Source organism: Chamaea fasciata, unplaced genomic scaffold (genome assembly GCF_029207755.1).
Source record: "Chamaea fasciata isolate MVZ Bird 193981 ecotype frontalis unplaced genomic scaffold, bChaFas1.0.hap1 SCAF_26, whole genome shotgun sequence".
Lineage (NCBI taxonomy): Eukaryota > Metazoa > Chordata > Aves > Passeriformes > Sylviidae > Chamaea > Chamaea fasciata.
In genome coordinates, this window is record NW_027094111.1 from 2915847 (window position 1) to 2933822 (window position 17976).

The 17976-nt window shown below is 42.4% G+C and overlaps 1 protein-coding gene across 3 annotated transcripts in view; it reads right to left on the reverse strand.

Moving 5' to 3' along the window:
* Nucleotides 1–3979: 3979 nt before the first annotated feature.
* Nucleotides 3980–17976, reverse strand: part of LOC136301309 (zinc finger MYM-type protein 4-like) — a 37650-nt gene continuing 23653 nt past the window's right edge. For 2 of the 3 annotated variants that reach the window (XM_066204246.1, XM_066204244.1), the window contains 16 exons: nt 17643–17815; nt 17396–17546; nt 16194–16334; nt 15859–15896; nt 14504–14648; nt 14209–14327; nt 13693–13864; nt 13047–13100; nt 12752–12931; nt 12125–12219; nt 11822–11993; nt 9992–10143; nt 9689–9800; nt 8385–8633; nt 7382–7511; nt 3980–5788 (listed from right to left, as the gene is read on the reverse strand). In XM_066204246.1, coding sequence (XP_066060343.1) covers nt 5581–5788; nt 7382–7511; nt 8385–8633; nt 9689–9800; nt 9992–10143; nt 11822–11993; nt 12125–12219; nt 12752–12931; nt 13047–13100; nt 13693–13864; nt 14209–14327; nt 14504–14648; nt 15859–15896; nt 16194–16334; nt 17396–17546; nt 17643–17815 — 2291 coding nt within the window. In that variant the 3' untranslated portion in view covers nt 3980–5580. The remainder of the gene's footprint in view (nt 5789–7381; nt 7512–8384; nt 8634–9688; nt 9801–9991; nt 10144–11821; nt 11994–12124; nt 12220–12751; nt 12932–13046; nt 13101–13692; nt 13865–14208; nt 14328–14503; nt 14649–15858; nt 15897–16193; nt 16335–17395; nt 17547–17642; nt 17816–17976) is intronic. The other variant, XM_066204245.1, reaches the window with a different exon arrangement.

Consider the following 17976-nt stretch of genomic DNA (forward strand, 5'->3'; position numbering starts at 1 on the left):
GAGACGGTGTTTCTGTGTCACTGCAGCTCTTGGGTGATGGTGGCATTAGAGGGTGACAGAGCACAGGGGATGTTCAGTCCCCAGGACTGACCCAGTCGCTGATGGTGCCCCCAGTTCTCCTGCACTCGGTTTGGGGCAGGTGTGGAGTCACAGCCCACGCCAAAGGAACAAAACCGAGTGTGAGTGGGAACACCATGTGGGAACCACCAGGTGTTGCTGTGCAGGTGATCAGCTGCAATTTTAACTGTGGCTTAGAAGCTGCTGAGCCCTCCCCATATGAAATCTGTGAGATTCTGCTTTTCAAATGTCTATTAGTTCTGCAAACTGCTTTTAGATTCCAACATCATACAGGAAAGGAGGATGGATGCACTCTTTTATTAAGGTTAAAGGTTTTTAATCACTTTTCCAGAATACAGATATGATTGAAACAAAAACTATTTCGAGGGTCTCCATAATTCACCGATTAATACCATACATTGAACTCTATAAATTCTCGTATAAGAAAATGTCTGTTTAATATAGGTTATGATGCACTGGTGACCTAGTTACATCTTCTGAAGTAACACTTTGCAGTTTTATAGCACCCTTCATCACGGGGCTGCAAAGCAGCCTATGGAATTCTGCCTCATAATGCCCAAACGAGGTAGGAAAGTCTGGCCAATCTACAGAGGGTACAACCGAGGTACAGATTGGAAGGGACAAGACATGAGGTGTCATCAACCCTCAGGAGTGACTGGAAGTGTGCGCTGGGGCTGGGGGATGAGTCGGTGGCTGAGCTGGGGAGAAAGTTCAGGTGCCACCACCCTCACCCTTCTGTCCAAAGCTGCAGCCTGGCTCCCAGCAGGTCAAAAAGACCTTTTCAAATTGCTCTGGCTGTTGGTGGTATAAATATGCAGAAGAGAGGGAAAAAACCCAGGACTCGCAGGCCCAAGCCCCTCTGTTGACAAATCCACAGGCTAAGAATCGAGGCAGCCAAGCTGGGGTGTGTGACTTGTGCTGCCCACATCCACTTGGACCTGCCAAGATTCAAATCATGTTCTTGGGTTTCATGTTGAGATTTGGGGTGTAAAGCTTTGGCTAACTTCACTGTCTCACTGCCATAAATTCCTTTCTCCCTCCTGGCAAGTGAAAGTCAGGTATCCCAGGTCTTGTTTCTTTATTAAAAGCTGAAATCTCTACTGCAAATCCATCAGCTTTGGGAATGTGATGTCCAATGGACATTACAGTTCTGTGGCTGGAGGAATCCAAGCTGCTGGAGTTCCTTTGAGCCTTTATGACTTCAAAACCCATTCTGCATTTGTGCAACACTCCCCGGAGCTGAGCGAGCACCGGTGTCAGTGGCTGAGCATCAAGGACCTCCTCAGTGAGATGTTTTGAATATAAAACCATAGATCTTAGGGACTTAAGATTTATATTAATGTTTTATCATCTACCATCAATTACCCGCCTCCCCAAAGCACCTTCCCAGAATCTTGCAACAACTCTTCTGCCACTTGCTCTTCCAGGGATGTCCAAAATTGCTCCCTCTGACAGGACAACACAACAGAAAACTTCTGGAATACTCCTTGGGATTGTGGTGGGGAAACTGGAGATAAAAAGGCAAGTTCTTATAGCTCTGCTGCTGGAAGAAGTTGGTGCCAGTGGTCAGACTAAATGAGTGATTTCTTCCTTAGTCTAAACAAATCTACCTAAAAAAGGGCTGGGGTCAACTTCATAGCAAATACAGAAATATTGTGCAAAACCATTTGACCTCCCCATTGTTTCCAAGCCAATGGTTTCCTCCTGGGGAAGAGGCAAAAACAGAGTCAGTCCTACCTGCCCAGCTCAGTGGCTGTGGTGCTGGACCAAAGGGATTTCCCTGTAATGAAAAGGAGGGGATCCCATGGGGACTCCTCTGTCACGTCACCTGTTGCAAATGTGGAGTTATGGCAACATGAGAAAAGGGCTGCAGCTCTCAGAGGCACAACACACCCATTTCAGTGCTCCCAAAACTCCTTCTAGCCTTTCTCCTCAGCAATGGTCTGTGATTTCTACACACTTTTGGTGCTCGTACACAGGTAAAAAAACCCAAAAAACCCAACAGTTAATGCTCGGCAGCTCGACGGCTCAAAACTTCTTTCTTACATATCATCTTACAAAGCTGATGATGCTACAGGGGAAGTGCTGCCAAGGAGCAGCTCTTTAATGAAGGCAACAAATATTTGTTTTGCCTTTGGACTGTTTAAAATGGGTGGGAGGTCTATGAAGAAAGGGGAGGAACCTGCTGTGCTGAGGGGAGCAAAGCTCCAGCCATGCCAGGTGGTTCTGAGCACAGTAAGCGTTCAGTGCATGAGCATTTGTTCTGGGTTCTTTGGTTGTTAAGGCAACAGGGAAACTGCTGCTCAAGGAACTGGGGGGGTTACTGAGATTGTTACCAAAAAAGCAGTGATTTTATTGCACATTCCTCTGAGTCACCTCTGTGAGCCCTGGCACTGAACCAGCAGCACACCTGGGGACACGTGATGAGGGACTTCGCTGCTGTTTTAAGTCTCCAAGGAGCTGGAAACTATTCCAGAGAAATCCTGGGGTGGTTTTTTTTAGCAGTAGTTGGCAAATAATTCCCAAGGTAGTTTAACTTCCTTTTGCAACTTGTTCTGTGGCTTTCAACATGCCCTCAGTTCCCTTCTTTAGTGAACTGAAGCCAGGATGGAGCAGCAGGTTTGCAGCGAGCACCTCCTGCACTGGGAGCTGCTGGCATCCTGGTAGGAGGAAGTTTCCTATTTTTCTTTCTCACCCCCATCTTTATTGCTTCTCTGTCCACACTGAGACTACAGTTTAAGAAAAGATTGGATGTGTCTGGTTAACAAGCTGGTGTTAGGTCTCAAGCTGGACTCGATGATCTTAAAGGTCTTTTCCAGCTCAGTTAACTCTGTGATTCAGCAGGACACAGCATGATTTTTCTGTTTAAAAGAATATCTTAATAAATCTAGTGTGCTCAGGAGTCAGAAATGTTGAATACAAACAAGTTTGTGTTCAGAACTTTGAGCCATTGTGTATTATCTACAAATATACCTTAATCCTTCTTGTGTATCAGTGTGAACTTGAGCTGGGCTGACAAGAAATCCCTCAAGAGGCAAAAACAGCCCAGGCAGACCCTGGAGAAAGCAGACCATTGCCAAAGGGCCTCCAAGCAGGAGTGAAATTGAAACTAAAGCTACTTACTGTGTTAATTATTACCAGGGAACTGCAATGAAACGTTTCTCATGTCACAGCCACCACATCAAAGGAGTTTACACAATGTTTAACAACTCTGCTCTCAGTCAGTGAAAGTTAAAGTGATTTCACTTGCCTTGTTGAATCTGAAAGGCAAGTATTTTTCATTCTAAGTGCCTGCAAAAAAACGACCTCAAAGAAAGTGTTCCCAGACAAGGAACAGTGAAGATGTGTTGTTCATAAGGTACAAATATCCTGTTATTCTACGGGAATATTTCTGTTAACGTCTATTAAGGAACAACTTTGGGATCATTGGTCACACCATCCCCACCCAAGGAAAGGCTGCCCTCCCCACAGCCTGTCCTCACTGCTGCCTTGCTCATTCCCAGGAGGGGTCAGGGAAGGAGGGAGCAGGCAAGGACAGCATGCTGCACCCCCAGCAGCTGCCCAGGAGACACAGGAATTCCTGGAGCCTCCCCTGTGCTACGGCCACTGAGGCTCTGAGCACACCTGTGTGCAGCAGACACACCTCAGACATTCTTAATCCCCTACAAACTGATCTTTCCAGAATGATTTTGTTTCCCCTGAACCTTCCCAATCCAAACCCTCTGCCTGCATATTCACTATTCAATGTAACAATGGGGAGGGGCAGGTTGGTGTTCATAGAGAACGAACTGAGCCTGCAGGAGCATCCCCGTGCTGAGGAGTGGCCAAAACATCTCCCCTGGGAATACCAGGCCATGGAGAAAGCAGAACCTTTGCTCAGAAATGACAGACACAGATGGGCTTTGGTCAGACAGAATCAGGGGCAGGTTTTACTTTTCACATAATTTTCTGTATTAAAAAATACATCAGTGAAATCTGTTACAGGCAGGGACAGGACTACCGAGTACACAACGTCAATAGACTACTTTCTGATTTTATTTTTGTTAAATTACTTTTGTAACTGCTAAAAAAATAATTAAAAAAAAACAAAACCCAACCAAACAGAACAAAACAAAAAACCTGAAGTATTATTCAAGGCTGTTGATTTTCATCTCTTGAAATTTTAGTGACAAGCTCATATATCAGATCCCTGTTACAGAAGATGGATAACTGACCAGAGCTAGATAAAAACCATACAATTCTTCTCTTTAAAAATAGTTTGGGTTTCCAATGAATTTGTGACCACTGGTCATCAGTAACACACACCTAGAGCTTGAGAAAACAGAGATACAGACAGTATCTGATAAAAGTCCTGTCCTCTAAACACCACATGGGAGCTTTTCCCTTCCAAAAGACTCAGTAACAGCCAAGCCTTAAAAAAAAAACCTCTTTCAATTTCCAACACTATGACTAAATCTCTTTGGGTGGGGCAGGATAAAAACACACATGGTCATTTTCTACCACAGTTCTGCTGTCAGAAGTAATACTGCATCCTTTATACAACACTTTGCCTGTGTTGCAAAGGTGGAAAGAGAAAGAGCGTGTGTGTGTGTATTTCTGTTTGAAATGACAAAGCCCTCTCTAGATTTACCTTACAAAATAATCAAAACCATAGGAGTAGGGAAAGAGGAGAAAGGAAAGCTGCCTTAAGGGAAATAAACTTTCCGTGCACCACAGTATTTGCTGGGTTATATGGACAGACTGCAGAGCTACTGGGCTGGGGAAGGAATTCTGCAGAGAGCCCAGGACATCCCCTCCTGGACATTCTCAGAAAGGTCACTCAGAAGTTTGACCTACAGCACCTCTTCCAACAGAGCGAGAGCTGGCGCGAGCGCGGAGCGGGAGCTGGAGTCTGGCCTCGTGTGACCAGTAAAGAGCAGCCAGAGTTGTCCATTGGGATGGCCAGTGGCTCCTGCCTTCCTAACATTTGATCCCAGTTTCCAAAAAAAAAAAAAAAAATTATAAAAGTGTAGGTGTATTTATAACAGAAGGTGTCTGTTTGTCTAAACCTCACCCCTTTTCTCTCGTATCCTCTGGAAGAGCTAGAGGATCTCCACGTGTTCCTTGGCAGCAAGGGCTGCCAGCCAGCAGGCTGGGAAGTCACCTGAGCCACAATCTAGCTCTCCATGCCCAAAAGTGTGAGGGTAGATTTTACACAACCATTTTCCTTAAAAATATCTCACAACTTTTAAAAATCCTAAACAGATAAAGGATTTATGCACCAATCCACTAGGTGAGTTCCACTTGGATTTGTTCTGAGGATTGATCGGTGCCACAGGACGTTGGGATTTGCAGCTTACACAGCTTGCTTCCTTCCAGTTCCAGTTTGTACATCCACTGTGGTACAAAATCTGCCTGTAGGTGACATTATCTTGGCTTACTTGATACACATTTTCCAAAGGCTGGACGTATTCACATTTTGGTGCTTCTGATGTGTATTCAAAGGAAAATACCCCACTGCAGTTAGTCTGATAACTCAATATCAGAGTCCTCTGATTTGACTTTGGCAAGTTCTTCGTGTACCTCCCTCACCATAAGAATCCGTGTTAACATGATGTCCAAGGTTCCTGGGTCTATTGGCAATGTGGAATACCACATGGGGCTGTTGGGAACACAGGAGCGCTCGGGCTGCAGGTAGAACACGTCACTCCTCTGCTTCACGCTTTCAGAACTGCCAAGGGAAAGGAAAACAAGGTCAAGAAACATCGGGCTGCATTTACAAACTTACCAAAAGTTTAAGAGCGAGTCAGCAAAGAAATCAAAGTTCCATTGCGATGGCAACACTGTCTCCCCCTTTCTCCTGGAGAACAGTTAAGTTGTTTCCAGGTCGCTCAGCATTAGTTGCTTATAAAGAAACAAAGAAAATCAAAGTAACTTCTTTACAGCAGTGGTTCTTCTGTGTCAGCCAATTAATGGCAGAGTGATAAATGCATTTGACATGCAATCTCTGAGTGAAACTGGTTCTGAGATTCCAGAATTGCTGCATAATGTGGACAAATGGAAACGACCTCAAGGCTTAGACTGGATATCAGTGAAAATTTCTCCACTGAAAGGTGTCCAGCCCTGGCACAGCTGCCCAGGGCAGTGGCGGAGTCCTTGCCCCTGTAGGGATTTAACAGCCACGTGGATGTGGCACTTGGCAACGTGGGTTGTAGTGCCCTTGGCAGTGCTGGGGGAACAGCTGAATTTGATGAGCTTGGAGAGCTTTTTGAACCTAAATGATTCTAAGGTGTTGTTTAACAGTGAGTAAAACTAAATCCCAGCTTGCCTGGCCATGCTGCAATGCTAAGCCCATCTGCTTTGAAAGCCTGATTGGCTCCAAGGCAGCTTCCAGGCTCTGGTAGGGTTCTAAAGTCTCTAGAGACAGGATCCCTCCTGCCTGGCTTTGGGAAAATCACACCATAACGGCAAAGGGAATTTGTACTGCTGCCTGCACCACTGCAGAGGCTCAGCTGTGAAATATGATGGGGAGCATGAAAATGCTTTCCCAGCCCAAGAACAACTAAAAGCTCCTAATAATGTGCCAGTGAAGACAAGGAAGGTAAGGAGAGGGAGAGAAAGAATCTGGACAGCTGCATGCCTGTCTCTGCCTCAGTAATGGGATATTTGTAGTAAGCTCAGTAGGAACATTTCTGAGGGTGACTTATCTGAGTTTCAGCTGACACTAATGAGATGCTGTTTCATTCTGCATGTGTATTTTCTTTGAAGAGAGAGGAACATCATCTTCCACCTGCTCAAGGATCTAACTGAAGTTTATATAGAAACAGGAGAGAAAAATGATTTGTATCTCTGTCCTTGCTACAGTCTCCTTTCTAACTCCTAAACACAAGTTAATCTCACATCTCAGCAGGCAAAATTTATCAGGAGTTTTACCTAATTCACACTTCTCCTACGCTCCTTCACAAGGAACATGATGTTTCTTGGGTATTAGTTATAATCTCCTCACAACAAGGATGGTGTGTGGGAATTAAGGGAGATGAGTGTGCCATGGGCTCTGTAGTAATGTCTCACATTTATATCAAAGAATTTAGTTATTTAAAGAATACATCTCTCTCTGTAACTTAACACCAGTAATAATAATAAAAAAAACCTGTTTGGAGGTCTCACAGCAGTGGTGCTGTTGGAATTCCCTTCCCCCTCCCACTGAGGGGTTGGGAACTGGGGAGAGGAACCACAGCACAGGCACAGAAGGTCAGAGTGGGCTCCTTGCCCAAATGCCAGTTCTAGTCTACACACAGACCAAAACTCAAGTTCTGTCACTTACCATTTTGATAAGTAAAATTCATAAAGTCGGACTGGACACCGGAGGGGATTATCTGTGTTTTCAGCCATTTCCACTGCTGTTGGAACCTCCTCATCTTCACTGCGTTTCCTTTTGCCTACTGATAATTTATCTGGGTACACAAAAATGGCATCACAGAAGTTCAGTGAAAAGCAGCACCTTCAGAAACAAGGCCTGGTGTCTCAGCTCAGCACCCAGCTCTGCATCACCCAGACCCACTCCTTGAACTGCTTCTGTCACGTGTCACCATCCCACCATGGTCACCTGGCGTGATCTGCTGGGTGGGCAAAGTCCTGCACATCCTACAGGCCAGCTCCACAGCCCATTCCTCATCTAGAAAACCCACAAGAACTAGCAGAAAAATATGGAGGATATAATTATACTTATTAAAGACAAATTCACGCAATGCATTGGAACTGTGAAGTGAAGAAGCCAAAAGGATCAAAGACTTCCCTTTCCCAAATGCCAAAATTAACTGAGAACAAAAATCTGTGTGTCTTTGCCTCTGAGTGCAAGCCCCATATTGTTGTTCTCCACTGGGGCTGCTTGGTCTGTTCCCCTCACAGGCACAGGACAAATAAGGGAATTAAAAAGGCACAATAAAGGTCTGGATCTGCAAAACCCAAGATTATGAAGTGCTGAGAAAAGGACTTCAGAAAACGCCTTTACCTCTTGCAGTATTAATAGAGCTTCGTGCAAGCTGAGGGATGTTACGAAAGACTATTAAACAAATTTGCAGCCAAATTTGTGATACCTCCTTTGTAAGTTTTTCCTGAATGCCTTGGCTCACTCAGAATTTCTCTTTACAGCAGTGAAAAACACTGCAAATGTATTCAGGATAACAGCATATGCTTAGCTCTGCTGACTGCAGAACAGTCCTTTTTAAAAGAGAAGCCGACAATACAAAATCACAGAATTCTCTGATTCTGTAATCCAGACCACACAAATGTGACTGCCCAAACACCGATGATCAGAGAGCACTCACCTGATTCTACCTCTTGTTTTTGAAAGGGTGGGAAAAAACGTAAATATGTCATCTTAGTATTATACTTCAGAGTTCGGGTGCGCCTCATAACATGGGCAAAGGACAGTTTCAGGTGCTCACTGACATTCTTTAGTTGGAAGTATTTGGTGTTGAAGAACAGAAGGGTGTTCAACAAAACGATGGGGGAATATGCGCCCAGCTGCTTACATTCCCACAAGTGTTCCTCTTCAATTCTTGAGAACATATAACCTACAAAGAATGGGCAAAGACAAAAGGAAATACAGTTATTTATGCATTTAAATCCTCTTTCAGGTAACCTCTATTAATGAACCACATATCAAATCAAATTCACACCTATCATCAGCAACTGTAATCCAATAAAACCAGAATACTGCATGCACAAATGTAAGAGGGAGGATGGAGAACCAAGCTGTGGAGCAGCATGATCTTCCAATACCTGAAGAGAAGGATAAAAAGGAGCTGCAGACACCAGCAGATTCTCACTAAGTTCTAATTTCACTGTATTAAACCACAGTCAGCCAACTGCAACAATGTGCAATTCCTATAACATGAAGAATGAGTTTAAAATGTCTCATTTTGTGTATAAATAGCCCATTGTGATTAATATAAAGGAAAGGTAGATATGGGGGATTACAAGAAATTTGTTGTAAAAAAAATCAGTGTGCAGCAAACTATAGGTAATTGGATTATTTCTGTGTTAAATAAGAAGTTCATTTTTCTAAATGAAAAGGCAGTTGTGGAGTTGCCAACATTACACAAATTTCACTGATACTCTAAAAATGTTGTGTGCTCATAGGGCCGGTGTCCAGCCCTATAAACCACATAATCAGGCTTGAAAACCAATTAAAAGTATCTGCAGAATTTGGGAAGCCTTAATTTGGAGTTGAGACAAGATTCCAATGATTTGCTAATGTGATCCCCAAACTCACCAGGAGTATTTCCAGCACCAATAGGGAAATATCAGTGCAACTGTACACAGATTTTGCAGGACCTCATCTCAAATACAGTATTAAATTCTGGCTACTTGTATCAAAAAAAGAGCTAAAACTTGAGGGAAGAAGAAAACTAATGTGCTGAGTGCCAGAATGCAAATCCTTTCTTTCCAAGGATTGATCAGAGGCAAAGATACATCTAAGTGTAATCATAAGTTAGAACAGACATAAGTTCCATGGTGTAGAAAGGGGAGATAATGTGAGTTCACATTCTCTTCCTGGGCCTGAAAAAACATTAATTTATGATACAGTTTTGTCATGCAGCTACATAAAACAAACAAATTGTCCTACCATTTGGAAGAATTGTAGGTTCCCAGATTTTCAAAAGTTTTGTAAGTTCAATCATAAACCTGGAATAGGGCTCGGTGAAAATGTTGTCTATTCTACCATTCTCAAACAGGTACTACAAGAGAAAAAACCAGGGGGAGAAACAGTTCATGATTATATAACATTGTAGAGAAGATACAGCACATCAAATTCTTTTTCTTTTACGTCCCAGTGTCTTATGGGGCTAAACACTTTGGTGAAATCTCGAGAAAAGTAACCAGAGCAAGTTCCGTATGTTCTCAGCAGTGCCCTGGCTGCCAGAATTACCTGCTGAATTCCAAGGCACAAGTATAAGATGCTGTCAGGGTCGTATTTTTCTCCGTTTGGTCTCCGCACCTCTTGAATAAACTGGCACAAGCCAAAACTCAGCTCAGCAAATGTGCATGAGAGAATGTCCTCCTTGAGTTTCACAGGATGAACTAGGGTCAAGGAAATTATTAGAAAAATTAATTCAGCACATTAAATCTCTCCACATTCTTTATTATTTCACGTAGGCAGAACTCCTAAATTCCTGTCTCATCTGTGAATTATCCTGCATGACTAAATGGTGAACTCCGTCCTATCTGTTGGCTGAGAACTGAATGATTTGGCCAATAAAACACAGACCAGCTGCATGTGCAATCAGTATAAATGTTACAAATGAGTACTGAAGCTGCAGGAAATTACAGCCCAGACATGGAAATGTTTGGGAGTCTACTGAACCCAAAATGGGGGACAGCAAAGGCTGCAATGAGCTCAAGGCAGCCTGGGGATGATAAATGGGTTTCACCCCTCCAGCTGGACTCAGGGGAGTGAGAGACTCACCAGAGTCAGAGAAAGACCTTGAGTATTTATGGACATGAGTTGAGTGCAGCATATCCCACTTCTTAAAGGAAGAAGGAAGGAAAAATTCAATGGGACATGCAGGGGGTTTGGAAAGGGAAGCAGCACAACCAGGAATTGATTGATCAAATGATCTGCAATGAAATTACCAGGCTTGGCTGCTCCACACCTCAGAAGTGCTTGCTTGGGAATAAGCAGGGAATCTTTCTGGGAGTGGGCAGAGTTTCCTGGAAATGACTGTAATATTGACTTCCTTGGCCTCAAGAAAAAAACATAGTAACTCATGTGAATAATCCTCTTCTGGGAAATAAACCCCAGCTGTTCTCATGGAGTGACAACAAAAATTCCAAGTAAGAGATGAAAAAGCAGATCTCATACTAACTAGAACGTTTCCCTTTGGGATCTTTCTTATCTAAGTTCTGCCACGCTTAGTTCTTTAAATTGCAAAAGTATTCATTATGGTTTGCTCTCTTCCACACCATTCCCAAAGAGCTCAATTCTAGTCCTAATTTAAATTCTCTGCTTGACTCTGAAAATTTGCCCACAAAACTCAGTGCAATGATGTAAGATCTGAGACAAGGGAAAAGGGGAGTTATACACTGCCAAATCCCAGTTCTGCTGGGTTTTTGTAAAATGATAAATAATTCATCATTGGAAAAAATAAACAAAATTGTATTTAATTGTCATTATTATCTATAATGGAGGAGCAATAAAATTAGTTTCAGTGAGATTGCAGCACAGAATGGGCAGACTTCTGAATTTTTCTTTCCAGCTGTGAAGCCTAGAAATAAGGTGTTAAGATTTTGATGTTGGATCACACAATTTTTTTTACAGCAAACAGTTCTGCCGACCAACAAATACTTTGGGAATGTGCCAGCTACAGATAAAATGGATGGGGCCAAGTTGGTGTTGTCAACTTAGAATTATGGCCTGATAAATCTGTAATTTCATGGTTCTATAATAGCTCAGAAAAGCTCTGCAGCTGCATAAAGCATCTGTGCTGCAAATGAAGAACTACTGCATGCACAGGAAGGCAAAGTGGAGATTTCTAATGCTTTAGAGACTTCTTTTAAAGGAAACAGATCAATTAAGAAGGTAATTGCTGTGATTTTTAAAAGCATGGAAAGACGCAAGACAGAATTCTATAAAACCTGTTCTCCACTCATGGGTATTACAAAACTCAGTGATATCTAATCCTAACTTTTACTTGAACGATGAATCAAGCCAAGTGCTCTTCAACTAAGTATTTCTATTTCCACTGAGAGACAAATTTACCTGAAAACTTCAGGTCCCCTTGTTCCTCCTGTGCATTTTTCCATTGGACCCAGTTTTTCCAGGCATTTACCCCATACATGTACTTTAGGGTCATCCCAGAAACAGAGCAGCCGGGGTAGGAGCCCTGCATCAGATTCCGGGGCTCCACAGCAACTACAGACTTCTTCCGTCCCTACAGGCAAGCAAAGACATCCAAACAAAGCAGCATTTAATCACCTCCTGGTCCACAGCTGGTTAGATTAGGGCACATAATGTTGTTACTTCAAAAAGTAAGGGATTTGTGTTCCAGAAATATTTCCTTACCCGTCTTTTTGGCTGTGGGAAGCCATCCCTGTGTCTCCGTCTTGCCCGTGAACGTGAATGCAAACCCGGTCCTTTACTGAGAGGGTCAAATGAGTCTGAAGTCAAATCAACACCATGAAGAGTTTAATCATATGATTTAGCAGCCCAGGTAGAAGTGTCACTGTCACTGAGATGCTATGGAACACCTTACAGCTGACAATCACACCTGTATATTCAAATAATCCTGATATTTGACTAATTAAGCAATCTGTGCATCTGCTGTATAAAGATAGTAAATTCTCAATAGGACTAAAAAGGCCCCAAAACAGTGGATGTATTTATTCAGGCAAATATGATCTTAGCTGCCACTCACATGGATTATACCCAAGGACACAGAAGTGATGAATTCAAAGCAGGCAAGCAAGAACTTCCTGCTACTCCTGTCAGGGGTTCTGCAGAGTGCTGTCTTTAAAGACAGCAGTAATATTCTAAAAACAGTAATTTTCTGTAGAGCTGATCAACTACTGCAGCTTTAAACGTCCACTGTCACTACATGAAAACACACAAGCAGGCTGCTGGGACAATGCTCCTGCAGAAAACTGTGTGTTCTTTTATAAAACAACAAGTTTTTCTTCACATGACACCGACCTGATGGGAAATCTGCCTCCAGGTCCTGTTCCACATCACCTTTGGAGAACTGCTTGAGTTCTGGATCAGGCTCTGGCAGGGCATTGGATCGTAAGGCGTAGTGATTCAACTCCTCCTCCCAGCTGTGTGGAGTGGACACAGCTTCTGATTCCAGATCTCCGCTGTACGTGCTGCCCTGGTCTGCAACGAGAGGGAACACAGGAGCCATGTGCTACAGGAAAGGCAGATCCAGGAGTTTGCAAGAAAAGATGCAGCAGGATCAAAATCCATTTGCAAAATAAAAAATCTGACTGACCTTTCTCAAATATCTTGGGGTCCAGGAATAGCTCGTGCTCAGATGTTTGAGATCCTTTAGAAAAAGAAGGAAATCTGTATCTACACGACTGACAGCTTGCACAACTAATATAAAATACTTTGAACAGCAAAAATCTACATTTTAGGTCATAACATGAACACACATGCTGTGCCTTCTCCTCACTGGAGTTCTCCTACCACCTTTCTACCTTGCTCACAGTATTGCAGGGGAAACAGAAATGCACAACTAAAGTAGGTTTGCTTTTCCAAAGGCTTCCAACCCTCCCTGTTTGTTATGTGAGTTATCAGTACCCCAGTAGGATATTTTGTTCATCACTTTCCAGCTTGTTTCACTTCCATTACATGGATTGGTCACTATCCAACAAACTCTGACTGGCCTCACCCTTCAATAATCCTCCATAAAAAACCTGATAGGAAAATTTTATTTTAAGGCAGCTGCTCTGTCTCCTTGATTTTGACCCCTCCTTCTAAGGTATGATGTACTGATCTAGAGGATTCTACCTCTGGTAACCTATTCCTGACACCACAAGTCAAATCAGCATCTAGAATCAGGGAAAGAGAAATTTCTGTGGTGAGAGGACCTTCACCCCACTGCAGTTCACATCCTTTTTAAAGCCACCACCTACCACCATGAGAGTGTGTTTTTTCTCTCTCTGCATCTTCTGCAATCATTTCTGCCATCTGAAGGAGATCAGCTTCAAATGGATTAATGGAAATCTTTTCCTTGTTTTCCTGAATATTTTCAATGATCTTATCAGCATTATCCGGGGTATTTGGGATGAGCATGGGAACTGGTACCTATGGAACATGTGGAAAATATCAGAACATATTTAGGGGTGAAGGGAAACAGCAAATACACAAGGGAGGTCCCTCCAACTTAACCTTACGTGTATTTTAGGACTATTAAAATGAAGTTAAAAATAACTCCAGACTGGACAACTCTGTAATCTCCCTACAATTTGGTAGTTTTGTGTGACAATGTTTAACCAAATATGATGTAATAAGGAGGGAAATGGCTTCAAGGACTCCAAATACCACTTGCATGACCAGCCACAACACCCAGTGACACAGCGCTGGGTGTGCTGGATGCAAAACAAGCCTGCAAACCACTGGCTTCTGTAGTGAACTGCAGCATAACTTACAGGTATAGGCATCCCCAGGGGAACTGGTGTGTACTGGGTGTAGAGGTGGAGGGGCACTGGCACAAACACTGGTACAGGAACAGGTACCACAATGATCTGGGGTGGAGCAGGTGCTTCTTCTGTTATACCAAAAACAGAACAAACCAAAAATCGTTGGAAAATACCATACAACAACCTGAAAACAAGTTACAGTTTTATAATACATTCAAAAATATTCTCTGTTACATAAATCATGTATTACACTTTCAGCTGCAGTACAGACAATTCCAACAGGGGTAGGAGATCAGACACCCACCTGTCTGGCATTCTTTGTTTTGTGTGTGAGGTTTGCACGAGGTGGCCTTAGTCTGGGTGATTGGCTTACACAATAAAGCTTTGTTTTTCAGAAGTCTGGGTGGTTTTGATGATGGGAGCTTCAGGGCATCTGTCTGGGTACTCGCCTGTTTGGAAAACACAAACGAGGGTCAAGTCAGTATTGGTTTGAAGGACAACATAAGACCTGAGTTTGTTCTCTACTAGGAGAAGCTGAACAGTTTTAAACTGTGTTTGCTGATAAAAATGATCATTTAAAAACTACTGCAAAATAAGCTTGCTTATTTGGTGCTTTCTGGTTTCCATCTCAATTTACTTTGATCTAACAATAATGTTGTTTAAAGCTAATTTTGCTAATAAAGCTAATTTTGTTAACAATGCAAGGGAACAAATCTGCAAGAATATTTGGTTTCTGTTAATCAAATAACCACTATAAACTTTTGACCCTGGAATTTTGCTGATGGCAGAGATATAAAGAGGAATTATGTTAATATACTTTTGATGACTAAAAGTCTGGCTGATACAGACACCGATAAAACTGAGTAAACTAATGTGAAACCATTGAAAACAGATAAATGTAAAAAATGAACAGCAATGCTGGCAGCAGCAGTATCATTTCCTGATACACACAGACTGACTATTCATGCTTGCACTAATTCCATGTCCTGCTAACTGTAATTTTCAGTCATGCATTCAAATAACAGGATCTATTTCAAGTGGGAAAATTCATACTCTAATCCATAAATGACACTCCAGCTAAAAGCAAAGCTGTCAGTCTTCCAGAACCTAGAGCTACATAAAAGCATCTCTGTATTTTAGGAGAGTTGCAGGATGTTATACCACATAGGTCCAAGAGCTCAAGAATAGGAACTCTCAGAGTTACCACAGGTAAGTGGTGACAGTGGTTTCCCACAGATGTTACCACACTGCCAGGGAGTGGGGAAGGAAAACAAAGCTGCAGGAGCTTGATTATGTCAGTCCCAGCAGCCCAGGCTGGTCCCTTCCTCCCAGGATGGTCCTTTTGCCATCCTATCCCACTTCTGGGCACAAAAGGCAGCCTTGAGTGCAGAAGCCACACATGAATTATTTGGGAACCACAGGCACCTCAAGAGCTACAATCTGACAAGTTTTGCTTTAAAACATCCAGTCTATCAGTGGACACAACAAGACTTTTGTACCATGTAAGTTCTATCCACTTTGTAAAAAGCATCTGCAAGCTGGATGAATTTTAAATCCCAATCAAAAATCAGTTATAAAATGACGGTACCAAATTCTTGGATACGTTACTTGTTATTGATACAATCTGGGCAAAACTGAGAAAAGTCTTGTAAAACTTACATCTCCTATCGTTTTTGCTGTCACAGTAGGGACTGCACCTGTGAAGAAAAAAATCATACAATAACATGTCTACTTATCATCAAGAACCAAAATCCATATTCTGCCAAGGTCAAGAAAAAGAATTCCAATTAAAACTCATTTCCTGATGTATGTACATAAATTTAAGTCATTATTTATCCCTAGATAAAGGAAGGACAAACGCAATCACCTGCACTGATGTGAAGCATAATGAAGGAGTGGCCGTTGTTCTCAGTAAAAAAATAAAATCCCTGAGCAAATATAAATGTTCAGGAATAGATATGTAAAAGTACAGGCATCGTATTCAGCTGCCTTACCCTGTAAAACATTGTTGGAGTTAACAGTAGGCTGGGCAGCTGGGGTGCTTGCAAGGGACACCACGTTTGCTATGACAGGGGTTGAGTCCTTTCTTAAAGAAGGAGGGCCTGAGGAGGAGGCTGGTGCCATGGAAAGGTTTGCTGGACACAGTGGACAGAAGAAAATGAGAATAAGCAGTAAGATAATCAAGAAAAAAAGCATTTCTGAAACAACACCCACCCTTCAGATCTGTCTCCAGATGAAAGAGGCTGCTGTGTGAGAAGGGAATGTATTTGTCAAGCTGCAGAATTTCAGTTCAAAAAGGAGCCGGTTCCACAAGCAAATCAAGCAAGAAGGGAAAAGAGCTCCCACCAATGTAAGCAGCAGATGTGCACCAAATTGAAACAATGTGCACCAAGCTGAACATGGCCTGGTGCACACTGAAAACTTCCAGTTAATATTTTATTGGTTTTGGGTACCTTACTCTTGCATCCACCATCACTCAGTGGGAAATTATGCTCCTCTTTAGGATCAGTGATATTCCTGCCTTTTGTTTCCCTTTCTCTTCCTGTCTTTGTGGGCCTTTCATCCCTCTGTGTCTCATTTTTCCTACAGAAACTTCATAGTTCCTATTCCTGGGCTTCATTCCTACCCTCATTCCCATTCCACCTGCTTAAGGAAACAGATACAGCACTTGCTAACCTTGGGATTAGTACTTCCCAAGAATCAACACTTAATGACACAGAAATGGGAACTTTTCATATGCCTACAGACTGCACAGAAGTGTCTGGTTTAAGTGCATGTACAGTAGTCTGTATTTAAAACCTGTTTTTAAAATTAAGTCTACTAATTTCACCACTTGATAGTTAAAAAAATATTAACATTCTATCATATTTTCTGGGTGTTATGAAGACAAACTAGATATCAGTACATTTTACCCCAATGAAACAGGCCTTTGTTTCATGAAAGTGACTGAAAGCAAGTGCTTTTGCTTCATCTTCTTTAAAATTTGTTTGGTACATGAAGCAATTGCATTTCCTACCTACAGAAGTTTCAAACAGTCTCAAGTTAGTGCAATCTAAACCTGAGCCCACTCAACAGCAACAGACAAGCTCCCAGGAGAAGACAGATCTTAGAGAGTTCACTGAAGTGAGTTTGCAGATAAACATCCATCTCACTACCCCACACATCAAAAGGCAATACCATCCCCAGCCTGCTTTACCTGTGTTATTTGGGAGTGGAGGGTCAGAAGCACCTTGCTGTTTACAGAACAACAGAATACAAAGCAGATTGCAAAAATGCTTCATCTCCCCTTGCCATTTTATGGACTCGTTGAGTTTACCTTGTCTCTTACAACCATCACACTTTGCCATCTAGGAAAACAGAGCGAGGGAGAAATTGAACACACTTGGAAACATCAACAAGGGGTATATGTATAAAAACCTAGAGGATGTGAGAATACTGCTTACCTGGTAAAACAAAACTGTGAATTTAGACATGCACTCCTCTGAGCAAAATTCCTCTGTTTTGCCCCCAAAATGATTCTGGACCAGTTTGGGGGAGGTCTGTAAACAGTAACTGCACATTTTACAGTGGGTTCCCCAGCGCTTAGACAAGTCGTGTTTATAGAGCAGTTTACAAACTACAAGAAAACAGCAAAAACATTCTTTAATACCAATATGACAATCCCTCAGCACTCCCAATTCCCGTATTTAGTGATGTCTGCAATAATTCATTGAAACGTACCATTAAAATGTAAAGTGTGAACAGGGTTCTGTGTTCCTAAACCATAAAAACAGGTTC